General features: G+C 41.6%; 1 protein-coding gene across 3 annotated transcripts in view; it reads right to left on the reverse strand.

Moving 5' to 3' along the window:
• Positions 1-6,050: 6,050 nt before the first annotated feature.
• The window catches only part of LOC121290177 (disintegrin and metalloproteinase domain-containing protein 12-like), a 450,435-nt gene continuing 429,605 nt past the window's right edge, over positions 6,051-26,880 (reverse strand). For 2 of the 3 annotated variants that reach the window (XM_041210433.1, XM_041210430.1), the window contains exons 21-23: positions 26,073-26,321; positions 22,329-22,444; positions 6,051-7,601 (exon numbers count right to left, since the gene is read on the reverse strand). In XM_041210433.1, coding sequence (XP_041066367.1) covers positions 7,550-7,601; positions 22,329-22,444; positions 26,073-26,321 — 417 coding nt within the window. In that variant the 3' untranslated portion in view covers positions 6,051-7,549. The remainder of the gene's footprint in view (positions 7,602-22,328; positions 22,445-26,072; positions 26,322-26,880) is intronic. The other variant, XM_041210431.1, reaches the window with a different exon arrangement.

Below are 26,880 nucleotides of genomic sequence, written 5' to 3' on the forward strand. Positions count from 1 at the left end.
ATAGGAAGTAGAAATTAAGGTTAGAGACCATTTCATTTAAGAAGAAATGAAACCACACCGAACCAGATCATCTGTTGATAGAGAAATGGATATAAATATAAACACAATTTCACATAAGTAGGACATCTTATACTGAATGGATTTGGTGACAATATGTATGATACAGTTTTTGTGATATATATATGTGGACTCGTGCTGTCCTCTCAGTTTTAATATGTTGATTGACCTGATGTGCATTTCCAACATCTTGTGTTTTTATTTCACATTTGCAGCATTCATAGTTTGCTTTTTATTTCTATTTTTTAATCAAGATTCTGTACATAGGATTCAGAAAGAGAAAAGAATCTTATTTTAGCAATCAGTATACAGGAGACTAAAAGAGTTAAGCAGCTTTTTCTATTCATGGTTCAGTATGCTGAGCATGAGTTTTTTTTTGCATTAACAGTGTTCTATAGACGATGTGAAAAGCTACATGCTTAACCTACACACCTTACTGAATGCTCCATCTAAAAGCTGTAACTAGAGATTACAACTAAATTTCATTTATGATACAGAACTGCTTTCTTCCCTGCAGTGGATTGTATTCTAATAGATTGTTACGACATTGGTTTAAACACCTAATTCCGCTATTAGATTTGTAAGGTTGTTTGAAAGTCAAAATAAAAAGGACAGTGTTAGCTTCTGAGTAACAACTTCCAATTCCAACTATTTATTAAGTAAGTTGCTGTGTATAAGGATAGTTGAAACATCCTTGGCTTGCTTCTGTGACTCGCAAGATTATTCTAAATGCTCTTTAAGAACAATATGGTGGCAGACCTCAATTTTTCACAAATATATGATAAGTAGAAATTTCAATCAATATTTCATTGATATAACGTAAGTATGGAAGGAGACATTTTTGCAGTCTTTCTTTTGTTAATACTGCTACAATTTCACACTGATAATGTTGTATGATGCTGTATATGCCTGCATGCCAATGTAATGTAAAGGTGCTCAGCAGAGCAAAAGTTAACATGGGACTGGAGAATAGCACCACCTTTGGTATGACGTATAGAGTCATATGGTAATAGACTGAAAGAACCATCTCGAGAGAAGAGTCTGGAACCAGCCTGCGTCGACTTAGCAACACCATGCATGACAGTAACCTGGGATCTGTAAATAATTAAAGGTTAACAATAAATGGCTCATGTTTAAATATACAAGCCTCAATATCTCATTGTTGAGACACCACCACGCACCATATTACAACATGGACATTAGCGCTGAACATGGTTGGCAGTAGTGGTCACTTCTACAACTAATCACATCAGAGATAGCACCATAATCTGCTGTGGCGATCTGAGGTGATATGAAAGATGGCAGCTAAATGCATAAACCCAGGACAGCATCCCAAGGTATGAAAAATTACAAGCAACTGAAGCCAAACTAGAGAGACATGCACTTAAGAAGAAAACTTGAAGAAAAAGCTGAAGAAGCTTCGCTATAGCCTTAGAAGTTGAAGAATCCGCCAGAGTGAGTGGACTTTATTGCAAGATGCCCAAGTGATTCAGAGTAATAAGGGAAAAAAAACTACCTGGACAGATCACAAAGATGGGTGAGCAAAAATAGAAAATTTGCAAGATCCTGAGTAATGCAAAGTCAAAGATCCTGGACAGTTTACAAGATGGTGAGCAAAGTTACAATAAAGAAGCTGTACTTACATTTTCGAATAGGTGGCAATCCCAGGGCTTAGCAAATTGCAGCAGTGGTGGCCAAGTTGCACTGAAGTTTAAAAAAAATCAGCTGGCAGAGTGAAGAGATGAAACCTGCAGGGCACAGGTAAGAAAAAACAAAACCTGCAGAGTTTAAAAGAAGAAATTGCTGCAGAGTTGACAGCTCGCAACTTTAAATAAAAAGCAGGCATCCACAAAAGTCCCCAGGACCTGGATGGCCTACTTCCCAGGGTCTTAAAGGAAGTGGCAGCGGAGATAATGGATGTATTGGTAATAATATTCCAAAATTCCCTGGATCCTGGAAAGGTTCCAGTGGATTGGAAAAATGCAAAATTCAAAAAGGGAGGGGAGGCAGGAAGTAGGAAACTATAGACCAGTTAATTTAACGTCTGTCAATGGGAAACTGTTGGAATCCATTATTAAGGAAGCAGTAATGGGGCATTTGGAAAGTCAAAATGCAATCCATCAGAGTCAGCATGGTTTTATGAAGAGTAAATCATGTTTGGCTAATTTGCTAGAGTTCTTTGAAGATGTGACAAGCAAAGTGGATAATGGGGATCCTGTAGATGTAGTATATCTGGACTTCCAAAAGGCCTTTGATAAGGTACCTCACAAAAGAGTAATACACAAGATAAGATCACACGGAGTTAGGGGTAATATATTAGCTTGGATAGAGGATTGGCTAACCAACAGAAAGCAGAGAGTCGGGATAAATGGGTCTTTTTCTGGATGGCAAGCTGTAACTAGTGGGGTGCCACAGGGTTCGGTCCTTGGGCCCCAACTATTTACAATCTATGTTAATGACTTGGATTCAGGGATAGAAGATACAATAGCTAAATTTGCAGATGACACCAGCATAGGTGGGAAAATAAGTTGTAATGAAGAAATAAGAAATTTACAAATGGATATGGACAGATTAGGTGAATGGGCCAAAATTTGGCAGATGGAGTTTAACGTGTATAAGTGTGAGGTTATCCATTTTGGTCAGAAGAATAAAAAGGCAACTTATTATTTAAATGGAGAGAAACTTCAGAATGCTTCCATGCAGAGGGATCTGGGTGTCCTTGTGCATGAATCGCTGAAAGCTAGTATGCAAGTACAGCAGATAATAAGGAAGGCAAATGGAATTTTGGCATTTATTGCTAAAGGAATAGGGTATAAAAATAGGGAAGTGTTGCAACTGTACAAGGCACTGGTGAGACCGCACCTGGAATACTGTGCACAGTTTTGGTCCCCTTACTTGAGGAAGGATGTAGTTGCACTGGAAGCGGTTCAGAGGAGGTTCACTAAATTGATTCCAGAGATGTGGGGCTTATCTTATGAGGAGAGATTGAGCAGTTTAGACCTATACTCGCTAGAGCTTAGAAGGATGAGAGGAGGTCTAATTGAGGTATATAAGATGCTAAAGGGGATAGACAAAGTAGACATGGAATGGATGTTTCCCCTTGTGGGGTATTCTAGAATGAGAGGCCATAGTTTTAGGTTAAGGGTGGTAGATTTAAATGAGAGATGAGGAGGAATTACTTTTCTCAAAGGGTCATGAATCTGTGGAATTCACTACCTCAAAGTGCAGTGGATGCCGGGACGCTGAATAAATAAAGGAGATAGATTTTTAATTAGTAACGGGTTGTAAGGTTATGGGGAGAGGGCGGGAAATTGGAGTTGAGGCAGAAATGAGATCAGCCATGATCGTTTTGAATGGCGGTGCAGGCTCGGGCTGAATTACCTACTCACGCTTCTAGTTCTTACGTTCTTAAAACTCTCGGTGCTCAGGACATTCAGCGTGCAAAGGACCCGTGAAATAAATAAAAACAAGAAAGAATTGCCTTGAAATCGATTTTCTGGCCCAGAAAAGAAATGCTGCAGTACTTTACCTAAAAGAGTTTTTTAAAAAAAATTAAGCGCACAATTGCTGGCGAGCCTGCCAAAATTGAAAAAGAGCGGAAAGTCACCAAAGAAAGCCCAACATTTGCTGACAGCCTGAGTATAACAAAAATGGTTACTGCACTCAGTCTTAAAGAGGCAAGAGGTAATTACAAGAAAACAGCCATAGACAGAAAGAGGGCAACTCTGTCGAGGGCAACAAGAGACCCCAGAGAGGGAGAGGGCAACTCCGCCGATGGCATTAAGAGACCCCAGAGAGAGGGAAACTCCACTGAGGGCAACAAGAGACCCCAGAGGGAGGGCAACTCCCAATAAAGTGCCAAGGGCAACAAAAGACTGTGGAGCGAGCACAACAAAAGACTCCAGAGAAAGGGAGCCAAAAGACATGAGAGCAAGGGAGACAGATGGCAGTGTAGAGTGAGCAGATGGCTATGAATGAAGGAAAGCCATCTGAGGTAACTCAAAAGAAGCAAAATGTGCAAAAAGTAAATAAAGCTATTCTACAAGAAAATGTTCACATCAAAGCTGAACTGGAAGATTTTGAAAATTCCAGATAAACTGAAGTCTTCAATGAACCAAAGTGTTCAAGATCCGAACAAACAAATTTCAGAGATAATACAAAGGTATCAGGAAGGAATAGCGACTCTCAATTCCACAGTTGGCAAATCAAAGCAAGAGTTGGAAAAGCTCAACTAAATGTACAGCCAGGCAAAACAGTAGCAGAAAAGACACACAAAGAAGTTGCGACCCTGAAAGATGTCTTGAAGAGTCAATTTGTAGCCTTGGAAAAACATGAGGAGCTAAAAAGGACATTGAATATTACTTCAGAAAAAGCTGTACTGGAATCATCAGTAGCAACGACCGATGCACGGAAGCCCAGAGTGAGTTGGCAAAGGTTCAACAGGAAAATTAACAGTTGAAAGAACAACTGATTGTTCTTCAAGATCAAATGCAAAAGGAATGCATAACCATTCAGCAACATGAAGAAATGGAGACTTTTTCAGCAGCAGAATGGAAGCATGGTGGAAGAAATTCGAAGAGACTCTACTGAACTACAGGAAAGCTCAAAATGAAACAAGTGAGCTTCGCAAAGAAAAGGAAAACCTGTTGAAAGACCTTCACATGTTACGAGAATCCCTCAGGACAAAGTTTATTTTTCTGGAAAATTACGAAGAGAAGCAAAATAAATTTAACATCACTCTGAACAAACTGAAGGCCCAGTTGGCAGAGGATACTCAGCAATGTTCCATGTTCCTGGAGAAAGCCAAAACTACAAAAAAAAGCTGACTGAAGAGCTGAAGTAGCAGTTGAATGGAAAAGAGGAGGCATTGAAAGTAAAAGCTGTGGAACTTTCCAAGCTTCAAGTGGATAATGAAGCCATGAGTAGCACAATTACAGACCTGAAACAAGTTAAGGCTTCATTGGAGACAGAACTGGCCAACAGTGAAACCAAAACGAAAGACAAGGACAAAGTACTGTTGTAGATAGAAAAAGAAAAGGAAGAGATGAGGTCGGAAAATGCAAATCCGACTCTGAAATGCAAGGCGTGAGAAGAAAAAGCTGAGCTGAATGAAGATTCATAAGCTTGCAAAAGGATTTGAAAATAAAATAGCGAACAAATGTTTGGCTAAAATTGTGAATCAAGTGGAAATGAAGGTTCCATTTGCAAAACATGTACATCCAGCAAGAACACGGCAGACACCATGGAAAAAGAAAATTTGAGTCCACTCTAGGAATGAACAGAGTGCACATTCCCTTCAGAAGGAATGGAACAAACCCACAGTGGCTAAAAAAAACAGAATGTTGTTAATAAAGAGAAACGCAATTCGAAGAAGTGCAAAAAGTGAATCAAATGGCGCTAACCAAGTACCAGAAACACAGAGCTACTAACATTCCTTACATGTGGTAGACCAAGATGTGGAAGAACTATCAAGCCTGAAGACTGTCTGAATTTATAAAGTCAGAGACTTGAGATGGTGGAGTAGGGATGGCAAGTAAATATTGTATTACAAATAGATAGAAAGGAAAATTTTCTTTGGAGAAGAAATGGTGATGTTGTATGATGTATGTGCTTGCATGCTATTATAATGTAAAGCTGCTTGGCCTGTGGACCTGGAGAATAGCACCACCTACGGTATGATGTGTAGAGTCACGTGGTAGTAGACTGAGCGAACAGTCTAGAGAGAACAGTCTGGAGACAGCCTGCATGGAGGTAAGAACACCATGTAAGACAGTAACCTGGATTCTGTAAATAGTTAAATGTTAACAATAAACGGTTTACGTTTAAATATACAAGCCTCAAGATCTCATCATTGAGACATCTAAAGAACCCATATTACAATGGATAATATCTAAATAAATGTGATTCTACTCTTTATTTTGGTATAAACGTATTAGTGTGATCTTGAAGAATTAAAGCTTATTGATGTACAAAATAACCAGTGACACCAAGGGAAGTATTTGAACACTGAGTTTAGTGAATAATGGACAGTTCACAAGCATAATCTTGAATCAATGGCAGAGGAAACAAATTGCAGAAATGTTTCCCCATAAAACCTAAACATACAACAAGCTTGAACACGCTTAAATGGAATGTTACATACATTTCATTTAAAAATAAGAGCTCTGAGTGGCTAGCTGACCTTCTAGTATATGTAAATGCTACAAAATGTGAGTATAGTTTAATCAATAAACTACATCAGATACTAATAACACATTTGGAATTTTTAAAAATCATTTTACAAAATGGTTGACCTGAAAAAGGAAACAATGCAGTGATTTGATTTGGGTGAATTCTGTGAATCAATCCAATCTGTGCTGAATTCCTCATCCGAATCTGATTTTTTTAAATTCCTGCTGCTTAAGAATAATAGCACATTGTGTTTATTGGTGCCCTAGTAACTTTAGAGCAAATACATTTATTCTGCTTAGTTGCAATTAGGCAGAATGTTTTTCACTGAAAATGATCACAATTATGACACTCAGAGAGTTTTCATTTAAGAAAATTCAGCTACTGTAAAAGTGTCTACCACAGTGCACTGCATTGCAATAAATATTCAACATAAATTAATAATTTACACGTACCTGAGCAAGTACACAGCACCATAAGGAGCCACAGCACCAAAAACAGGAGCTCAGAATCCCTTTATCTATCAGTTCTATTATAGTACACAAAATATGTTAAGCACCAACTAATTTGATCACACCATTTGGTGGTGTGAGCTTACCTCTTATTTACAGTATAAGGATGCATTTCAAACAATTGGTCAATCACTATCAACACATGCAGTACTTCTGTTAAATTAAAATGCCTAACCATGTGATTTCACAAGTCACAAAAAGATTTGATTGATTTTATGAATGCCATATATGTCCTGCTGTCATACAACACTTAGACAATGAGTGGATCTGATTACATAAAACACAAGGGCATTATGTCCATGTGGTGTCTTTATACAGTGAAGGCACTAATATATTTTGGTGCTTTTACTGTCTAAATAATTTGCTCTGATGACATATTAGTTTTAAAAATGGAATAAAATGCATTTTTAGTGTGGAAGCAGATGTTACACCAAAACAGCCAGTGATATGGTACAATGAAGCCACTACAGCATGTTGCTAAGATTTTTGTGGTACCAGAAGATAGTGGATTGGCAGAACCACTTTCATTGTATAAAACATTGATATTCTATGTATCAGCATTTCTCAACTATATACATATAAAGATTATTTCCTCTTCTAGTTAACGGTAAAAGGAATAGCTTGGCAGTCACCATAAACTTGCTATCCTTTGCCCATGCCAGTCAAGAAATTCTGACACAGATATGGATATGTAGCAAAACCATTCCTGCTCACAATGCTGGTTAATAAGAGGATACAGTCCATTTAGAATTTTCATATAGTGCAAACGTTTGGTCAGTTGCTGGCAGGTAAAGTTCTTCTGTCATTCGATATCAACAACGTTGGTTAATTTTACTATACTGCTGAGGCTTCTTGGGTGCTGGTCTGAAAGAAAGAAGAAGACTATAATCAAATGAAATTAGAGCTAATCACAGTTTCTTCATGTATTTGTTTGCTCCTGAAGGTTTGATATTGAATACTACTCAATAGACCTGAACTGTATTTGTCTGACATTAGTCTTTCTGCTTTTCAGCATAAACCTTAATCCACCTTAAATGGGTTAGTGATGCCAACAAGAACAACAATTTGCATTTACATAGTGCTTTTCATGCAGTTAAATGTCGTAAGGCAATGCAAAGAGTATAAACAGACAAAAAATGACACTGAGCCAAAGAAGGAACTATTAGGTCAAGCAATGAAAAACTTCATCAAAGACGTAGGTACTAAGGAGCATTTTAGAAGGAGAGTGGGCTAGAAAGGTTTATGGAGGGAATTCCAGGACTCAAGCCCAGATGTTTAAAGGCACAGCTAGCAATGGCGGGGTAAAGGAAATGGAGAATGCGCAAAAGGCCAGAATTAGAGGAGCACCAAAGGGTTGAGTCCTCCAAAGGGTTGTAGGGCTGAGCAGGTTACAAAGATAGGGAAGGATGAGGCCAAAAAATTAAGGAAGATAATTTAAAAATCATTGGGCATGTCCTGTCTCACAGTAGTTCAAATCCCGCAAATGTAAGGGCACAGCAATATATGCCAGGTGAGACTGGTCATGGGATTTCTCAACATTGACTCTTGAATCCATGATTCTCATGGCTTCAGGTCAAATATGGGCATAGAATCCATCAAACAATACTATTGTCACCCTCCCTTAGCTGGTGAATCAGTATTCCTCCATGTTGAACATTAATTGGAGGAAACAATGAGGGTAGTATGGACACAGAATGTACTTTGGGTGTCCATCACCAAGTAGCTCAGTAATGCCCAATAAGTACTGTAGGCCATCAGCAATAGCTGCAGAATCATGGTCAGCTGTGTTTCAGTTGTTAACACTATAGCCTCCAAGTCAGAAGATTGTGGGTTCAGATCCAACTTCAGCATTTGAACACAGAAATATAGGCTGACACTTCTGTGCGGTACTGAGGGAGTCATTGTTAGAGGTGCCATATTTCGGATGAGATGTTAAACTGAGGCCCATCTGTTTCATCAGGTAAATGTAAAATATCCCATAACACTATTTCAAAGAAGAGCAGGAGTGTTATTTCTGATGTCTGGGCCAATATTTATTCCTCAATCAACATCACAAATCATATTATCCATTCATTATCACCTTACTGTTAATGGGAAATTGCAGCGTGCGAATTAGTTGTCACATTTCCTACAACAGTGACTACATTTCAAAAGTACTTCAGTGGACTTAAAGCACTTTGGGATGCACTGAGGTTGTGAAAGGCGCTATATAGATGCAAGTCTTTCTTTTTTCTTTTTATCTCCACAATCTGTAATCTCATAGTTCAACATACTCCTCACTGCTCCATCACCATCAAGCCAGTTGATTAGCCCTAGTTCAATAAGAAGTGTGATGGGCATGCCAAGAACAGTACCAGGCATACCTGAAAACGAGGTATCAAACTAACAAAGCTACAACACAGGACTACATGCAGGCTAAACAAATAAATTTGTATGTGTTATGATCTCGGTAGAGACCAATAACTTGAATTCCCAGTTATTAACCAAAACAATTATGCCATTAGATTTCACATTTTAAACAAAAACCTTTACTGTACAAGAGTTAAAAAAAGCAAGTACCGCTAACAATGCCGTATTTTGTAAACATTAATTCTTTAAGCCGGACAGTCTCAACAGGCCACGCCCTGTTCTACTTTTATTTCCACCAAAGAGTTCCCTTTACTTTACAGGATCTTGAGGGTCCCTTCACTTCTCTTGGGACCAAACCAAAGTGTGCCACAGCATTCAGGAATTTACCTTAATTCTCCTCAATATTCCCTCTGTTCTCTGAGGTGTGAGATTTCTTGGGGTCTTCCAACACATCTGACTAGTCAACCCTCTAACTCTCTTAAGCACATCATAATTTTGGACACTCCAGCTCAAGCATGGGCCTCACCGCTTTCTTTCTCAGTGACTCCAAAATCAGAAAACATGCTTGGTTTCTGATAGCCCTCAGCTACTGGTTTACCGTCTTTGGCAGATTCTCTCTCTCTGCTTGTCTCAAGGCTGTTTACAGGCTCCAGCTGCTTGCTTCTGTGAGAAAACACATAGATAAACCCAAAACCAAAAAAAAACCTTCCTTGCAATCTATCCACATGGCAATGTGGCACATTTAGGATGTACCAAATAAAGATTCAAACCAATCATTTCCAATTCCCAAACCTGTCTTTTGTCCAAACCTTTCTTTTGATCTGGGGAAACTACATGAAGAACTTGTCTCTCTAATGGGGATAAATGCAACCTTAGCAGGCACAGTGACTCCATTGTGAAGAAAGGACCATCTATTGCTCATTATTTTTACACGTCTAACTCTGATCCCTTTATGTTAGATGGACCATCCTTTGAATTATAATTACTTTATGTCTGTCTACTAGCTTCTCAACCCCGAGTTTTCATTTCTTAGATTTAAAAATTTCAATCCCCAACCTAAAAGTTATATTCCTAAAATGTACGAATTATGAAATTACATAATCAAAATACATGTCAGGGACACAGTTAAGTGATCCCACAAATAACAGATCAGGTCAAAGCTCTTCAGCCCTACCACACCAGTCGCGAATGATGGTAGACAGTTAGACATCTTATTGGAAAAGGTGGCTCCATGAACAGCCTATTCTCAATGACTACAGAGCCCAGCATTTGGGTGCAAAAGATTAGGCGGAAATGCTCACAACCATGTTCAGCCAAAAGTGCCAGGTGGGTCAGGTTTCTGCTGAGCCCCCAATATCACAGGTCTTTAGCCAATACAATTACATGACATCAAGAATAGTTAACTGCACTGGATATAGAAAAGGCAATGAGGTCCTACAACATGCTGGCTGTAGTGTTGAAGACCTGCACTCCACAATTAGTAGAGTCACTCAGCAAGCTATTTCAGTACTGCTACAATACTGGGATCTACTCAGCAATGTGGAAAATTTTCCAGCTGGACATGAATAGCAGGACAAATCCAATCTAGGCAATAATGCCCTCAGCCTACTTCCAATCATTAGCAAAATGGCACTTACCAATAGCTTATTCAATGAATGCTTCATTTGGGTTTTGCCAGACTATTCATCTCTAGATCTCATTACTGCCTAGGTCCTAACATAGACACAAACAATATTCCAGAGTGACTGCAATCAAGGCAGCACTTGATCAAATGTGGCACCAGGGAAACCTAGTAAAAGTGAAGTCGATGGATATCATGGAGTAACACAGCAGTGGTTTGAGTCATGCCTGGCCCAAAGGAAATGATTGTGGTTTTTGGAGGCTAGAAGGGGTTCCACAACACAGTGTTCTCGGTGCGCTTATCTTCAGCTGGTTCATCAATGACCTCTCCATTATAAGATTTGAAATGGGGTTGTTCGTTGATAATTGTCGTGCCCATTCAGAATTCATCAGGTAATGAAGAAACCTATGCCTGCATGCAGCAAGACCTAGCCAACATTAAGGCTTAGGCTGATAAGTGGCAAGTTACATTTGTGCAACCAAGCTCCAGGCAATTATAATCTCAAACGAAAGAGTCCCAAACCACCTTTCCCTGACATTGAATGGTATTACCATTATCATGCCCCACGTCATTAAAATCCTTAGGGATATTATTGACCAGATATTCAAATGGATCAGCCATATTAATGCTGCGGTTGCCCGAGCAAGTCAAAGGCTGCGCGTTTGGTGGCAAGACTTCTGATTCTCCAAAGCCTCTCCACTTTCTTGGATGGTTGCAGCTTCACGAGCAGACAACCTACATCCTACATTGACAACCAAGTGCTCTATTTGATCGGCACTCCATTCACTACTCTAAACATCCACTCCCTTCACTACTGCTGCAGGATTTAATAACTACAGGATGCACAGCAGCAAGGCTTCTTCGAAAGTACCTCCCAAACCTATGGCTTCCACCAGCTAGAAAGACAAGAGTAGCAGTCTGTTCCTCTCTAATTCACCCCATTCCTTCATAATTTTAAATCCCTTGTGGGAAGATAGTGGCGCGGTGGTAATGTCACTGAACTAGTAATCCAGAAGCCAAAGCTAATGCTCTCGGGACATGGTTCAAATCTCACCATGACAGCTGTAGAGTTTAAATTCAATTAATGCATTTGGAATTGAAAGTTAGTCACAGTAATGGTGATCATGAAACCACCATCAATTACCATAAAAACCCATCTGGTTCACTAATATCCTTTAGGGAAGGATATCTGCCATCCTTACCTGGTCTGGTCTATATGTGACTCCAGACCCTTGGCAATGTGGTTGATTCCTAACTACCCTCTGAAGCCAGCCACTCAGTCAAAGGCAATTAGGGATGGGCAACAAATGCTAGCCTTGTCAGTGATACTCATATTCCATGAAAAAGTAAAAAAAAACCTCTATCAAATCACATAATTTACTAACATAAATGTAAATAGTCTAAATTATTTCTCAAAAATAAGTTGTTACCAACAACAACCTGCATTTATGTATTACTTTTAACATAGTGAACAACCCCAAAGTACCTCAGAGAAGGGTAATCAGACAAAAATTGATACTATGCCAAAGATTTTGGTAAGCAGGTCACCTACTGGTGTCTGCCATCAGACTTGCCCTTGCATGTTTAGGTTTTTACATTTTTAGGGTAGCAAGTTGCTGTATGTATGAACTGATAACAGAGAAACGAGGGACAAGAGTGAATAGAACAAACAACTGTGGCTCCTTAACCAATCAGGTTGAAGGTTTGTGAATAAAATGTAAGGACTGAGAAGGAAGTGTAAATTAGAATGGATGATTTCAATGTTAAATCAGGCACAGAAAGAGAAATAAAGAAGGAAAAAAGACTGCATTAAGAGAGAAGGAAAAGAAACAGAAAAAGTACTTTTTTATTCAAAATTTTGCATTTTTAAAAATCTCCAGCAACAATTAATACTTAAAAGAATGAGAATCCACACCTACACTAGAGAGTTTTCTGTGACAGAGGGTGGTATTGACCGTGCCCACTGGAGTCGGGCATGTTCAGTGGCCTAAAGGGGCAATATGGCAAGATGGCAAAAAATGGGTTGCACGACGTCATGAAACTAGTTTGTGATTGTCTGCTCAGCTTGTTGATGCGTATCCCACCATCAGACGTCAGGAATCTCATTGTAATATATCAGTATATCATTAAGGCTAGCCCGCTGGACTCATCCCGCCCTCCACTGGATTGTCCGCTCATGTTGGCGTGATTGCATGCTGACGTGTTTCACAACAGCGTATAACAGGCATGCACTTGGTGGGCTGCACTTTGAGGGGAATTTGGAGGTGAGTGCATAGTAACATTGAGGAGCGCTTATGAGGGATGCCTGTTGTACTTCAAGGTTAAGGCAACTTTGTTGGGGGGGTGCGTGGTAAAGTATGCCCTGCATGGGGGAGGGGAGGGCAAAGGCACCACCCTTTGGAAGAAGGAGCGTCTGGGGCACCTGACACACCGTCGAAGAGCCACAGTGAGCTGTCACTGATCGGCTATAGAAGGCACTTTTCATTCCTGCAGATGACTGAGAACCAGTGTTGCTGAAGACTGCGCATGTCTAGGGAACTTGTTGGTCACATCTGCCAGCTGCTGCAGGATTTGTTGGTGGCACGTGGACATGGAGGGCATCCACTGCCTGTGACCAAGAAAGTGACAGTGACGCTCAATTTCTACGCCAGTGGTTCCTTTCGGGACTCCACAGGTGACCTTTGTGGAATATCACAAGCCTCAGCCTACAACTGCATCCATAAGTTCATGGATGCCACCTTCACAAGGCCACACAACTTTGTACATTTCGCCCGGGACCAGGAGTCCGGGATGCAAGAGCAATTGGAGCATTTTGCCCAAATATTGGTGTAGAGTGCAATTGACTGCACTCACTTGGCGCTCAGATCTCTGTTGCAACATGTGGTTAACTACATCAACCGCAAGGGATTCGTTTCACTGAACGTGCAGCTGGTGTAAGACCACCGCATGTGCATCCTGCAGGTCTGCGCACAGTTTCCAGGGAGAGTCCACAACTCCTAGATTCTCAGTCAGTCACAGAGCCCTGATGTCTTCCAGAGTCCACAGAGGCTGCAGGGTTGGCTCCTTAGGGACAAGGGCTACCCGCAGAAGTCCTGGCTGATGACATCCATGCGGTGGCCTCAGGCTGCAGCAGTGCGAAGGTATAATAAAGCTCATGCTGCAACTTGCAACTTGGTGGAGCAAATCATTAGGATGCTGAAAACGAGGCTCTGGTGCCTGGACCAGCCTGGTGGAGCCATGCGATATAGTCCACAGAGGGTGTTACGCATCGTCATCATGTGCTGCACCCTTTACAACCTGGTGCTGTAATGTGGAGATGATCTGGCTGAGGAGGAGATGGAGCAGCTGAAGGTCTCCTCTGATGAGGAGGATGTCAACAGTGATGAGGGTGAAGAGGTCCTCGAAGGCGACGATGACGGCAATGAGGCCCTTGCACTGGCTAGATGAGGCAGGACGCACTTGGGAGCCCTCAGAGAGGATGTTGATGACATGTAGTGAGGAGACACCATGGATCCTCATATTGCATCTACATGAACGCTTGACTCCAGTCTGGCTTATGGCAGTGCGCATACCCTCTGTGAGAATGCTCCAGTCATGGAGACGCAGTGAAGACCCTAATAGTCACGCGATTCCAGGAGAATGATGACGACATGCAGTCAGGACACTCCATAGATCTTCACACAGCCTCTATGAAAGACTGACTCCTATCTGGTCAAGGGCAGCTTGTTTGTGCTCTGTGATCAGGCTCATATAGAGATGGAGCCATGAAACTTTAAAAGCATCTGATCCTTTGTCCACCTTCAGCGTCTGACCCTTTCAGGAGCAGTGTCACTGGTCACAGATGCTGAAGAGATGGGGACCAGCTCCACCTTAATGGGGATGAGAGCACACAGAGAGAAAGACGGAACTCTGTGACGCCTACCCACAATATTCTGGCAGCAATGACAAGCACCATCGAGGTGTATGTATATTACCTTCAGTAATGTGTCCAGGGACTGTGAGGCCGAATGATCACTTTGTTCTGAAGGTTGCACAAAGTACAGGGGAGAGGCCCTGGACTGAGACACCTGCCTTTATCTTGTACAGAAAGGTTTCATATCTGAGTGACAGGAACACTGCTCATTAGAACAAGGAGCCATAGGCAAGGAGACATTCTTGTGAGATTATTGACAATGGTGGACGTTATGTACAAGTGATTAACATCTGTGCCCAGGCTGTGCTTGGCCTAAATAGCCAAGTGGTTATGGTACTGGGTTTGTAACCCCAAGATCTAGAGTTCAAATCTCACAATGGCAAACTATGAAACAATGTAACTTCATCTGAAACAGATGGAAACGGGTTTGTACTCGAAAGAGTTACATCTTCTTAACCTTCCTAACCCTGCCACTGCATCTTGGTGCAATCCAGACATCCACAGCTGAGATGGAGGCAGCCGGCTGATTGTTACATCCTGTCTGTGATGACCTTGTCAGGCGTCCTCTGGAGGGCTGAGACCTTGAGGGCCCCGGCCTGCATTCGGGGACCAGCTGTGTGGCAGTGGCACGCTCCTCGAGCTGTGGAGCTGGAGCTGCTGGGATCACAGGAAGAGGGAATTTGAATAGGCTGGACCTTCTGGAATCACCTAGGTGGCCCCAGGGTGTGCACCTGCTGATCCTCCTCTCAATGGGTGCCCAAGGGCTGCTGGCAGACTCCTTAAGGAGAAGGGGTAGCTGGAATGAGATCGAGCTGCCCTGCACCCCTCTCGAATACACACTGTTAGCATCAGCGATGAAGTTCAGCCCATGCAGCAGTCCAAGAGTGATGTCCAGGGCCCAGGTCTCCATGGCAGCTGCCATCCTACCAGTGTTGACCTCAGTGCATTGGCATTCCAACGCTATTACCTCAGAGCGAAGGTGGACGGACTCCTCCATCATTGCAATCTGAGGAGTGCAGCGGACATCCCTTCCTGGTGTTCCTGAAGTTGCCTTTGCGGCTCCAGCAACTGTGACATGACAGAGTCCACAGGCTCATCATCTGACTCAGAATCAGCAAACTTCAGGCCTCCAGCAGTCCTCTGAATGCCAGACAGCTGGGAAGTGCCTGCTGCCTCTTGCTGTGGATCAGACAGTGTGATGTGATACCGAGGTTACTCTAAGCTAGGTCCCAACAAGATGTGTGTCTCTGCGCTGGTGGATGTGTGGGTGAGCGCTGTGTTGGAACTTCTGGGAGGGTTCCTTCAGATTCCTCTTCAGAGGTTTCTTCAGGGCTTGATTGGAGGCCCTGGGTCGTGGACTCTGTCAGCTGTTTGGCAGATGTGCCTGCGAAAGCAGGGAGAAATATTTAGTGCATGGCAGTGGCCTGTGAAACAGGACACATCACTCACGGCATGGTTGTCCGATGGGGGTTGCACTGCTGGATCCTCACTTGGTAGAGCAGCACCGACCTCACCGTCAGCACAGGAATGGTCCAGATCATTGCAGGCCAGCTGAATGGCTCTGTTTTCAAGTCCATGAGGACCTTGATTTCAGGCATTCCTCCATCAGTAAGTGACCTCTCCCTCTTGTTGTGTGCCAGCTTGTCCTGCATAAATAGAGATGGAGAGACTGTAAGCAGGACGCCTGCCAGGCCAGATGATAAATATGCCTGGCCTGTGTGGGTGGGAGTGGTCCCATGGATGGGATGAGGACATTGAAGGTGTGTGTGAGAGAGTGAATGGTGATATCCCTTGAACTGGCAGTGAGTGAGGGCCCTGTGGATGTGTGATGGGTTTGTGAGTGAGTTGAGAGTGATAAGAAGAGTGACTTAGTCTGGTGAAACGAGGAGATCATTCATCCTCTTGTGGTATTGGGTGGCTGTCCTCTTTTGCAGGGCGTTGCAGTTGACCACTGCTGCCACCACTTCCCAAGCCAGATTAGTGTGTTTCCTGTTCATCCTGCGGCCAGAGCAGGGATAGAAGACATCACAGTGAGCCTCCGCTGCGTCTAAAACGCGCTTGAGGGATGCGTCATTGAACCTGGGGCCTGCAGTCTTTTTGCCTTTCGGGGCCATGTCTTCTTTGCAGCAGTCGTGGGCTGGAAGCACTGAGAGGTGTGCGTGCAGCTGCACATTAAGTATGGCGCCTGGCGTGATGAAAAGGTTAGGTGATGGTGTGGCAGGTGAATGAGAGCCAGTCTGCCATGGAAATGCCATGTTTCCCAGGAATGCATAATTAATGCGGCGGATTTGGGACAATATGGCGTGAAAAGCTGCCACGGCGGCTGGAGGGTTACCCACCTGCTACTGCATTTAGTGCCAATCTGGGATGATTCTGCCCAGAGAGGTTGACTGTAGTAATTAACACTTACCATGTCATTGAAAGGGTACTTAAAATGACAAGACTTAGCTTTCTGTGAGTTTAGTTTGGATATACTGTACAAGTACAGCAATGTCACGGCTTTCAATGCAAGTCATCAGTGAGGCAGACAGTGAGATGATACTTTCACAAAGTTAATGGCAGAGGCCTGCAACTTGGACAGCAACTTCTAGATATTCATGGAGCTGCCCCTCAACTGAAAATGCTGCAATATTTGCACATAAATAACAGGGACTGTCTTCAACTTTATCACCATTTCGAAAACAATAATTGGCCCATTGGACAGGTGACCAAAAGCATGGTCAATGAGACAGGCTTTAAAGAGCAATTTAAAGGAGGAGTGTGAGGTGGAGAGGTTTAGAGAGGGAATTTCAGGCCTTAGGGCCTCAATGAATGAAGGCATGGCTGAGAATAGCAGGTTGAAGGAAGTAGGGTTGCATAAGAAATCTAAGTTGGAAGAATGCTGAGTGTTGAGATAGGAAGGCACGTGACCATGGTACAGTAAAATCTTTATTATGCAGCATGCAAGGGGAATGGGTGGTACCGGTTAATGGAGAATTTAATTTACCAATGGAATACAGTGCAATACTTGTAGCATCAACTAATATAAAAGTACTCAGGAGGTAAAGAACAGTGATCTTTTTACTTCTAATCTGCAACAGTACATTAAAACATAAATTAAAGTATAAAATAATACAGCATGCAGGTACTCAACAGAACTAATCCTCAACATGTCTTACAACTGTTCCTGAATATGGATGGCGTAGGAGATTGTGGCCTAATGCAAGCCCTGGATGCTGTACTGAATAAATCCCTGATGTCAGCTTGCCTATTTGCCTTCTGCCTTTTCTACACGAGAGTAGAGTGCGGAGTAACAAGATTGTTTTGCAGCAAATTTAATCAGTGCAATCAAATTTAATAAAAGCTGAAGCAGCATTAGCCCAAGTTATTTTCTCCTCTTCACTGAAATTTTCTTCTTCAAGGTCTTTATCAGTCTCCTTCAGCTTTTGAGGATTCACAACACTCTCCATAATTTCTGCATCACTAAAAGTATGTGTCATTTCAGCCTTCTGGTCAGCTTCAACCCATATTTCTATCTCACTTTCACAAAGTTGCTGATTGGGTGTGTGGAAGGAGTATCATTCACCATTTCCATAATTTCAGATGATGCGTTTGTTCGAGGGCTTACATTAAATCCTTCAAGATCCTCTTCATCAGAAGAGTCTTCCGCAAACAGAACACCAGCAACAACTTTTTCCAAGCCCTTCAATGTTGTACTTCCACTGATTTCCAGGCACAGGCCATGTTAAAAATTGCATCTTCTATGCCATGAACAGATTGATCATTCTGTATAGTGCCATTATGATTGACTAACTTTCTCATGAAATCTCTTCTGTAATAATATTTCATATTCTGGATGAGACTTTAGCCAAAGGTTAAATTAATGAGATTACACTGGGAGGCAGGAAATTGATAAAAATGTTACCACTCACTAACTCAAGTTCATGAGGGTGAGCTTACCAATTGGCTAACAATAGAATAGCTTTGCTATCTTCAGGCTTTCCTATTTTCCTAAAACGTTCCTTCACCGCGGATGAAACCATTCTTGAAAAATGTCTTTGTCCATCCATGCATTACTCTGCACATTGCTAATTACAGGTAACTGTGTAACACCTTTAAATGACCTAGGACGCTTACATCTTCCAACCACTAAAAGATTTACTTTATGTGCGCCTGCAGCATTTGCACATGTAAGAACTGTAATTCTATTTTTATTCTGTAGGACCAGATTCATTCACATTTGCTAGGGTAGAATTCGGCAAATATCGCCAACATAAGCCAGTTTTGTCCGCATAATAAATTTGATCAAGGGTTAGATTATGTTCAACAATTAATTTGTGAGAGAATTCACAATATTTCTCTGCAGCTTCATGGTCAGCCGATTTTTGTTCACCAGACACATCTAGCTTCCAATGCCGTGACAAAATTTAAAACACAAAAGCCATCCATCAGAAATTGCACATGGTTCAGTCAATTTCATTCCCTCACGAAATTTTTTTGCCTTTTCAATGAGCACCGGGCCGGAGATAGGGGTACCCTTCAATTGTTTCAATGAAAACCATTCATGTAAAACACTGTCCAGCTGCTCTAACTTGGGCGCATGTAGAGTACAGTGTCCTTCAACAGCTTTAATCGATTCACAACCAGTGAAAGACTTCAGCAATTGTTCTTTTTGACCCTTGATATCATATGTCGTGGATGAACCAACATCATATTCTTTTATCAAAACCTTCCAATTCTTGCCCTTTTCAATATGTTGACAGATGTCAATTTTCAGCTTTAGTGTCAACACAACTCTTTTCAACTTCTCTCCTCGGCTTTTCCCTGGTTAATTGGATGCCCTAATCGCAGGATAATTCACACAACAGCAAAAGTAAAAATTACAATAGTGGCTGCAAACAAGAAGGAATACCAGCGCCTCGACCAGAAGCTTGCCTAGCCATTCTGAGGTGACCTGGGAAATCTTTGGATTCCGGATAACTTTGCAATTGCTTCTAGGTGGTATTTGCATTAAGGAACATCAGAAATTCTGGCTAGTACAGAATTCCGGTGGGCAGAGTGCCAGATAACACAAAGTTTACTGTAGCTACATCAAATTACTAGCATTTTAACAACATGGATGTGAGCTGCAGCACTTCAGGATAAATGAATAATCTGCTTTTATTGTCAAATTAAATTGCATTGAATACCACAGATTTAGGTGGAACTACTCACCAATAATGTGATATTCTACACCTCCAGAATACAAATTCTATCTTCAAGATTTCAAATAGAGTTTTTCAAATTTATCAATTTTAAGATTAATAGCACAATCAGCACTCAGGGTAGCTTTGGATGTTCTGTCATTACACATAGAATAGGCACAGGTGGCACCTGATAAAAGATGTTTCTGTGAAACCTTAATTATTGTTTTCTGTTCGTGCGTCCAATTGTCTTTTGTTTCTAAGATAAAAGCAAAAAACTGCGGATGCTGGAAATCCAAAACAAAAATAAAAATACCTGGAAAAACTCAGCAGGTCTGACAGCATCTGTGGAAGGGAGCACAGTTAATGTTTCGAGTCCATATGACTCTTCAACACAACTAAGGAAAAATAGAAAAGAGGTGAAATATAAACTGGTTTAAGGGGAGGGGGTGGGACAAGTAGAGCTGGATAGAGGGCCAGTGATAGGTGGAGATAGCCGAAAGATGTCATAGACAAAAGGACAAAGACGTGTTGAAGGTGGTGATATTATCTAAGGAATGTGCTAACAGTGACATTAAGGGTAGAAAGCAGGATGAGCAAGGTACAGATAGCCCTAGTGGGGGTGGGGTGGGGGGAAGGGATCGAAATAGGCTAAAAGGTAGAGATAAAACAATGGGTGGAAATACATTTAAAAATAATGGAAATACATGGGAAAAGAAAAATCTGTGTAAATTATTGGAAAAAAGGGGGGTCGGAAAGGGGGTGGGGATGGCGAAAGGGTTCATGATCTAAAATTGTTGAACTCAATGTTCAGTCCGGAAGGCTGTAAAGTGCCTAGTTGGAAGATGAGATGCTGTTCCTCCAGTTTGCGATGAGCTTCACTGGAACAATGCAGTAGGCCAAGGACGGACATGTGGGCATGAGAGCAGGGTGGAGTGTTGAAATGGCAAGCGACAGGAAGAGCAAGCATGACCCAGACCTCCCTGTCACTTGCCATTTCAACACTCCACCCTGCTCTCATGCCCACATGCCCGTCCTTGGCCTGCTGCATTGATCCAGTGAAGCTCAATGCAAACTGGAGGAACCACACCTCATCTTCTGACGAGGCAATTTATAGCCTTCTGGACTGAATATTGAGTTCAACAATTTTAGATCATGAACCCTCTCCTCCATCCCCACCCCCTTTCCGATCCCCCTTTTTTCCAATAATTTATACAGATTTTTCTTTTCCCATGTATTTCCATTATTTTTAAATGTATTTCCATCCATTGTTTTATCTCTACCTTTTAGCCTATTTCAATCCCTTCCCCCCACCCCAACCCCACTAGGGCTATCTGTACCTTGCTCATCCTGCTTTCTACCCTTAATTTCACCTATTAGCACATTCCTTAGATAATATCACCACCTTCAACACCTTTGTCCTTTTGTCTATGACATCTTCTAGCTATCTCCACCTATCACTCGCCCTCTATCCAGCTCTACCTGTCCCAGCCCCCGCTTAAACCAGCTTATATTTCACCTCTTCTCTATTTTTCCTTAGTTGTGTTGAAGAGTCATATGGACTCAAAACGTTAACTGTGTTCCTCTCCGCAGATGCTGTCAGACCCGCTGAGTTTTTCCAGGTATTTTTATTTTTGTTTGTCTTTTGTTTCTGTTGAACTAAAATACTGTATCCATTAAGGCTTAATTAATCCAGGTCTTCAATAAGTGTTCTGAATTCATCATTGAAATGCATATATCGAGCTTTAATTAAAAATGACCTTATAAAATAGAAGCAGGTCGCTATTCCAGTATGCTGTACCATGCAGCAGTAAGGTACAGGTTCACACCTGCAATACAATTTTTTAATTTTGGTTGTGTCAGACAGATGTCAAGCAGGGTCTACATGCTTCCTCACAGGGAATAATGCAAACTTGACAAGAAAGTCAACTTCAATGAACTACCCTGCAGTAAGCTCAAAAGTAATACTGGCAGATCATTATAAGCCCCTTGACTGGAGAATGATTTGAGGTAGTCAGAGATCCAAGATGGGAAGGGAGAGAGAAAATAACTCTTTTGAAACCCTAACCACATGAACATCTAGTAAACATCAAACATTGGCAGAAACCAGTCTTAAAAAAAAACTTCAAAGAGATTCAGATCCCAAAGAACAGGCAAGTTTATCTACCATTCGTACAGTTGTATAACAGAATTTCAAAAATGTCTGGGAGTGGGGAGGGAGGTGCTGATATGTACCACCATTGACTTTTATCAGATATTCAATTTTGAGTTCCAGAATGAGTCCATTCCACCATGCTTCATGTAAATCACAGATATTATGATGGGTTCAGTAGATGTAAAAGCATTTCAAAGTCATACATAAGTTCATGAGTATTGTTTTGGTTTTCTGAAAGTGCAACAAATCTGTACAATGCTTGTCAGTATAGTTCAGAAGCATACAGGACATTCTTGCTCTCCGCTGCCAAATGTAAATCAGTTTAGCTGGTTTTTTTGAGAGTTTATTTCACTCACAATCAAGTAAAAGTTGAACTGAGTAAGTAACTCACCTGACAGGCTTAATGTGGATCTCAGGGCGCTGCATGGGGGGAGCGTTCAGTTGAGATGGCCGACTAATGGGGTTTGCTGGCAGAGGTTTCTGTGGAGGACTACGCATAGAAGGACCCTGCAATCAACATGAACAAAATAGTGCCGGTTGCTTGAGAGTTGAATAGATCAGGATAACCAGGGAGAAAAACAAATAAACACCTATATTGTTCATAAATGTACAGTTGCAGAAATGCTAGAATTCCTTGCTCCTTTGGAAATGAGGGTAGTACAGGGGGACAAAGATGAAGAAACAAGTTGCGGGAGGCAGGAAGTTTTGGAGGAGGTTCCAGAAATAGTGAGGGATGAGGCCATGGAGGGATTTTATAAATGAAGATAAGAATTTTAAAATCTATGCATTGGTGGGTGAAATGGAGCCAAAGTGAACACTGGGCGATAGGTTAGGAGGACTGGGTGCGAAATAGAACACGGGCGGTGGGGTTTTGGAGGGTAAGGTAGGAGATGGGAGGCTGGCCAGCATAGTAATAGAATAAACAAGCCTGGAGGTAACAAAAGCATGTACAAGGGTTTTAGCAGCATATGGGTTGAAACAAGAGCAAAGATAGGTGGTGTTGATGGTGGTGGAAGGGGGCAGTCATTGTGATCGTAAGGATGTGGGGTAGGAGTCAGTTCAAGGTCAAATAGGACACTGAGATTGCAAACAATCAGTTCAGTCCGAGACAGAGACCAGTAAGAGGTTAGAATCGATAGCTATACAGAGTTTGTGTGCATTTACATGGTATTTTATATGAAAATGCTTACATGAGTTAATAGAGCAATATTCATATTACTTTAAATATGCCAACTGATTTTTTTAGCTGCAGTATTGTAGAGAGTTAGTTCTTTTTTAAATTTTAAATTATATATGTGATTTTCTGCTGGAGAGTTATTTTGTTTGCCAAATGGCGACAGTTCCAGATATATTATACTCTTGGAATCAGATGTGGTTAGCTGCCACTAATACAAATGGAGGATAATAATCGGTCTTCTGCTGACTAATGACTATAATTGGGAGTGTAAATTACTTGCAATCTATAAAATGTTCTGTTTGCTGTTCATTTACAAAGTGCCAACATACTTAATAACAATAATTGCTTCATTCATTATGGTAAATAATAACCTTTTATGACTTTGGTTTAATAGGAAGACATTTAACATGTTCAGACAAAGAAAAAGAATAATTGCACATAAAAAAACCACAAGCCATTTCTTTCCCTCCTCCCCCACACATAATAGAATAAAACCCTAACTGTAACATAAACAAATATTATTATCAGGCCTATCAGAATCTGATAAAAGAGAAAAGATAGGTTATCATTTCCTGGGTAAGTAAGTAAATGTTAACTGTTCTTTTTCCCCTTTTCATAAGCTGTTATGCAGCACTTTCTGTTTTTGTTTCAGAATGCCAGCATTTGCTGCTTTTCTTTCTTTTTAAATGACCCAAGTCATATTGGGCTCTTTAGAGATATCCAAATAGTTATGTACATGAGAATTTAAATGGAGATCCAAACACTGGAGTCAAAAGTCTGATGTTGCCATGCAAGATCTTTTATGATATTTGTGTGTAGAATTATGGCAGTGGAATGATGCAGTTCGAGATGTAATTGTTAAATTTAAAAATTGTGTCATCATGTCACTCACCGATGATACAAGTGCATTCTTAAAATCATACATCATGCAAAGGCCTGCATGCTAAAATTTACATCTAATGCCACATGGTAAAACAGGGAGTGGACCAATCACCTCTACATCAGGGTATGGCAGCATAGTGGTTATATTATTGAACTTGTAATTCAGAGGCCTGGACTAATGATCTAGAGACATGGGCTGAACTTAATCTCATGCAAAATGTGGGTCCTGAGCCTGCACTTGCTGGCAGCGGGAGCAGCTCAGCAATTTTACCACAGGCAGCCTCCAAACTAGGCGCCTGGGGGCCCTTCATTCAATTAAGGACAAAGGGTGGGCTGCTGATGCTGCTGCTCCATTCTGAAGCCTCCGCAGTGTCACCAGGATAGAGTGGGCACTGCTCAGGCAGCTAGGAGGACTTTAGGGGACTTCCAGAAAAATGAATTTAAAATAATTTTAACAGGCTGAGTGTCGGAGGGGGAAAGCCTCTGGTGGAGTGCGGGAGGGGACAGTCTACATTGTTCCCTATTTGGTGCATGGACCCACAGGGAGGGTTGAAGCTAGCAGCATCCCTTGCACCCAGGGTGGAGGGTGCCTGCCTCCTTGGAGTGGGCAGCCGATCCGTCTTGCAGCTCGCCACTGAGAAAATTCCCACCGGTTGGTGGGGCTGAGCTGGGGACGCCACCGAGCTCACCATCTGGGGGCCAGTAAAATTCTGTCCGTGAGTTCAAATCCCATAACAGCTGGGGGATTTAAATTCAATGAAATAAATCTGGATCAAGCTAGTATCAGCAATAGTAATCAAAAAAATTACCAGATTGTTGTAAAAACTCAGCTGCTTTACTAATATTCTTGAGGAAAGGTGATGTGCTGTCCTGACCCAGTCTGGCCTATATGTGGCTCCAGGCCCACAGCAATGTGATGGTCCAGCAAGTAATTCAGATGTATTCAAGAAAGCAGCTCACCGCCACATCTCAGACATTTAGGAATGAGCAACATCCACATCCCTTGAATTAATTAAGGAAGATCAGCACTACTATTTCTTATGTTTTAATGTTGCACTAATGGTGCCTTTTCACATCCGAGTGTCCTGCAGCCTCCTAAAGCCCTAACTGGTTTAGTGAATCCTGAAAACTTTATCTTCAGGTTACACACAGGGGTCGGGAGCCACCGAGAAGCAGTTTTCAAAGTAGTTTGTACCTGGGTTTTTCAGAAGCTGCAACTTACTGAAATTCCCTAAAAAAGCAAATCAACCTCTTAAAAAGCAAACAAAAAACAAACTTACACCAGATCACCTCAAAAGTAAATTTAAATCTAATTGAAATTTGAATTCCAGATTTCCTCTAGAGTAAAGGAGCCACAGCTGGTCATTGTGCAAGGGATTTCAGCAACCTTCTTATCCTGCATTATCTTCCTTCTCTTTGTCTGACTGATAAATATTTCAACATCACTAAATACATTCTCATAAACAAGCAGATTATTTTCTGCTTTCTGCAAGCTTTTATCTCAACTTCTCTTGAATGTGACTATAGCTCGAAGATAGCAACAAAAACAATACGTAAGATTTTAATCTGTCATTTTAAAGCGATAAAAGTTCCCCAGCTCCAGCATGTCCACGAGTTTTCCAAAACAAAGGTGGCAGGAGCTGGAGATCTTGGGCGGGTGGGGGTGGGTGGAGGGGTGAGGTAGGAAATTCTTTGAGAGTTCTCCTGCTTCATCCCTATAACTTTGGTAGAACTTTAGCAGAAACTTATATGGTAAACAGTACAGAAATGGTGACTTGTCTAGCAGTAATTAGATATTTAATGAAGTTTGAGAATTGGCTTTACTTCCGCAAATGAAAAGGTGGATAATAAAATAGCAAAGAACTAGAATAATAAAGATAATTTTATCTTTCCATGTTTCTTAAAACTGTTCTGCATATATGTTAATAGTCCGAATAGTCACAAGTTACTGAGAGAAAGTTCGAAAGGTTGCAGAAACATCTGAGAGACAGCTCTTTTCAAGTATTAGACATCTCTTGAGTTTTTCAGCATGTGGTGTCATTTTAAATCTCTGCAGTACACAGAACGTGTGCATACCTGTGGGTTTCTAAAGGAGGGTTTGGCTGGCAATGGTCTGCTTGGTACTCCTGAATTAGACTCCACGCTGTGGTTCAATGGTGGCAGGACCCGCTGAGGTGTCAGGGAAAAGTGCAAATTTGCTCTTCCGACTGAATTCGGCAATGGATTACTAATGTGAACCGGTTGATAGCGGGGTGGTCCTCGCACAGCTTGGTCTCGCTCATTAGGAGTTGGGAATGAGCTGGCTGACTTTAGATTGTCTGTCTGCTGAAATAAATACACAACAAAATTGAACTATAATCAAACTTTTGCTGAGGACATGTTAGCTATCATGTAATACTGCTCCTGAGGCCATATTAATTAGGTAACATATGAAATATTTCCTAATGAATTATTAATTAGCTGTTGACTAAGTCATTAATAGAGAAAGAAAAAAGACTTTGGGCAGGACTTTTACCTTGTCTGGTGGGTGTGGTGGGGCCTGGGAGTGGCCATGAAGCCGACCTCCACCCGCGATCAGGCCCCAACGTCGATTAACGGCCAGCCAGCGTGACACACGCGCTACTACGCTGAGCGCTGCCGGGTAGGGGCGGGAGGAGCACAAGCGCAGAAGTTTGTGCATGTGGGTAGATGCATGCAATGAAAACTCCCTGAGGCACAGAGCTGCCTCAGGGAGCTGAAGGTTTTTAAAATCAAAAATAAAAGACTTACAAAGGTTAAAAACATGTCGCCGCTCATGTGACTCTGTCACGTGAGCAGGGACATGTTATAAATGACATTTCAACATTTTTTTCATTTTTAATTCCTGTTGGAAACCTCACCCTGG

The sequence above is a fragment of the Carcharodon carcharias genome, chromosome 17 (genome assembly GCF_017639515.1).
Source record: "Carcharodon carcharias isolate sCarCar2 chromosome 17, sCarCar2.pri, whole genome shotgun sequence".
Taxonomy (NCBI): domain Eukaryota; kingdom Metazoa; phylum Chordata; class Chondrichthyes; order Lamniformes; family Lamnidae; genus Carcharodon; species Carcharodon carcharias.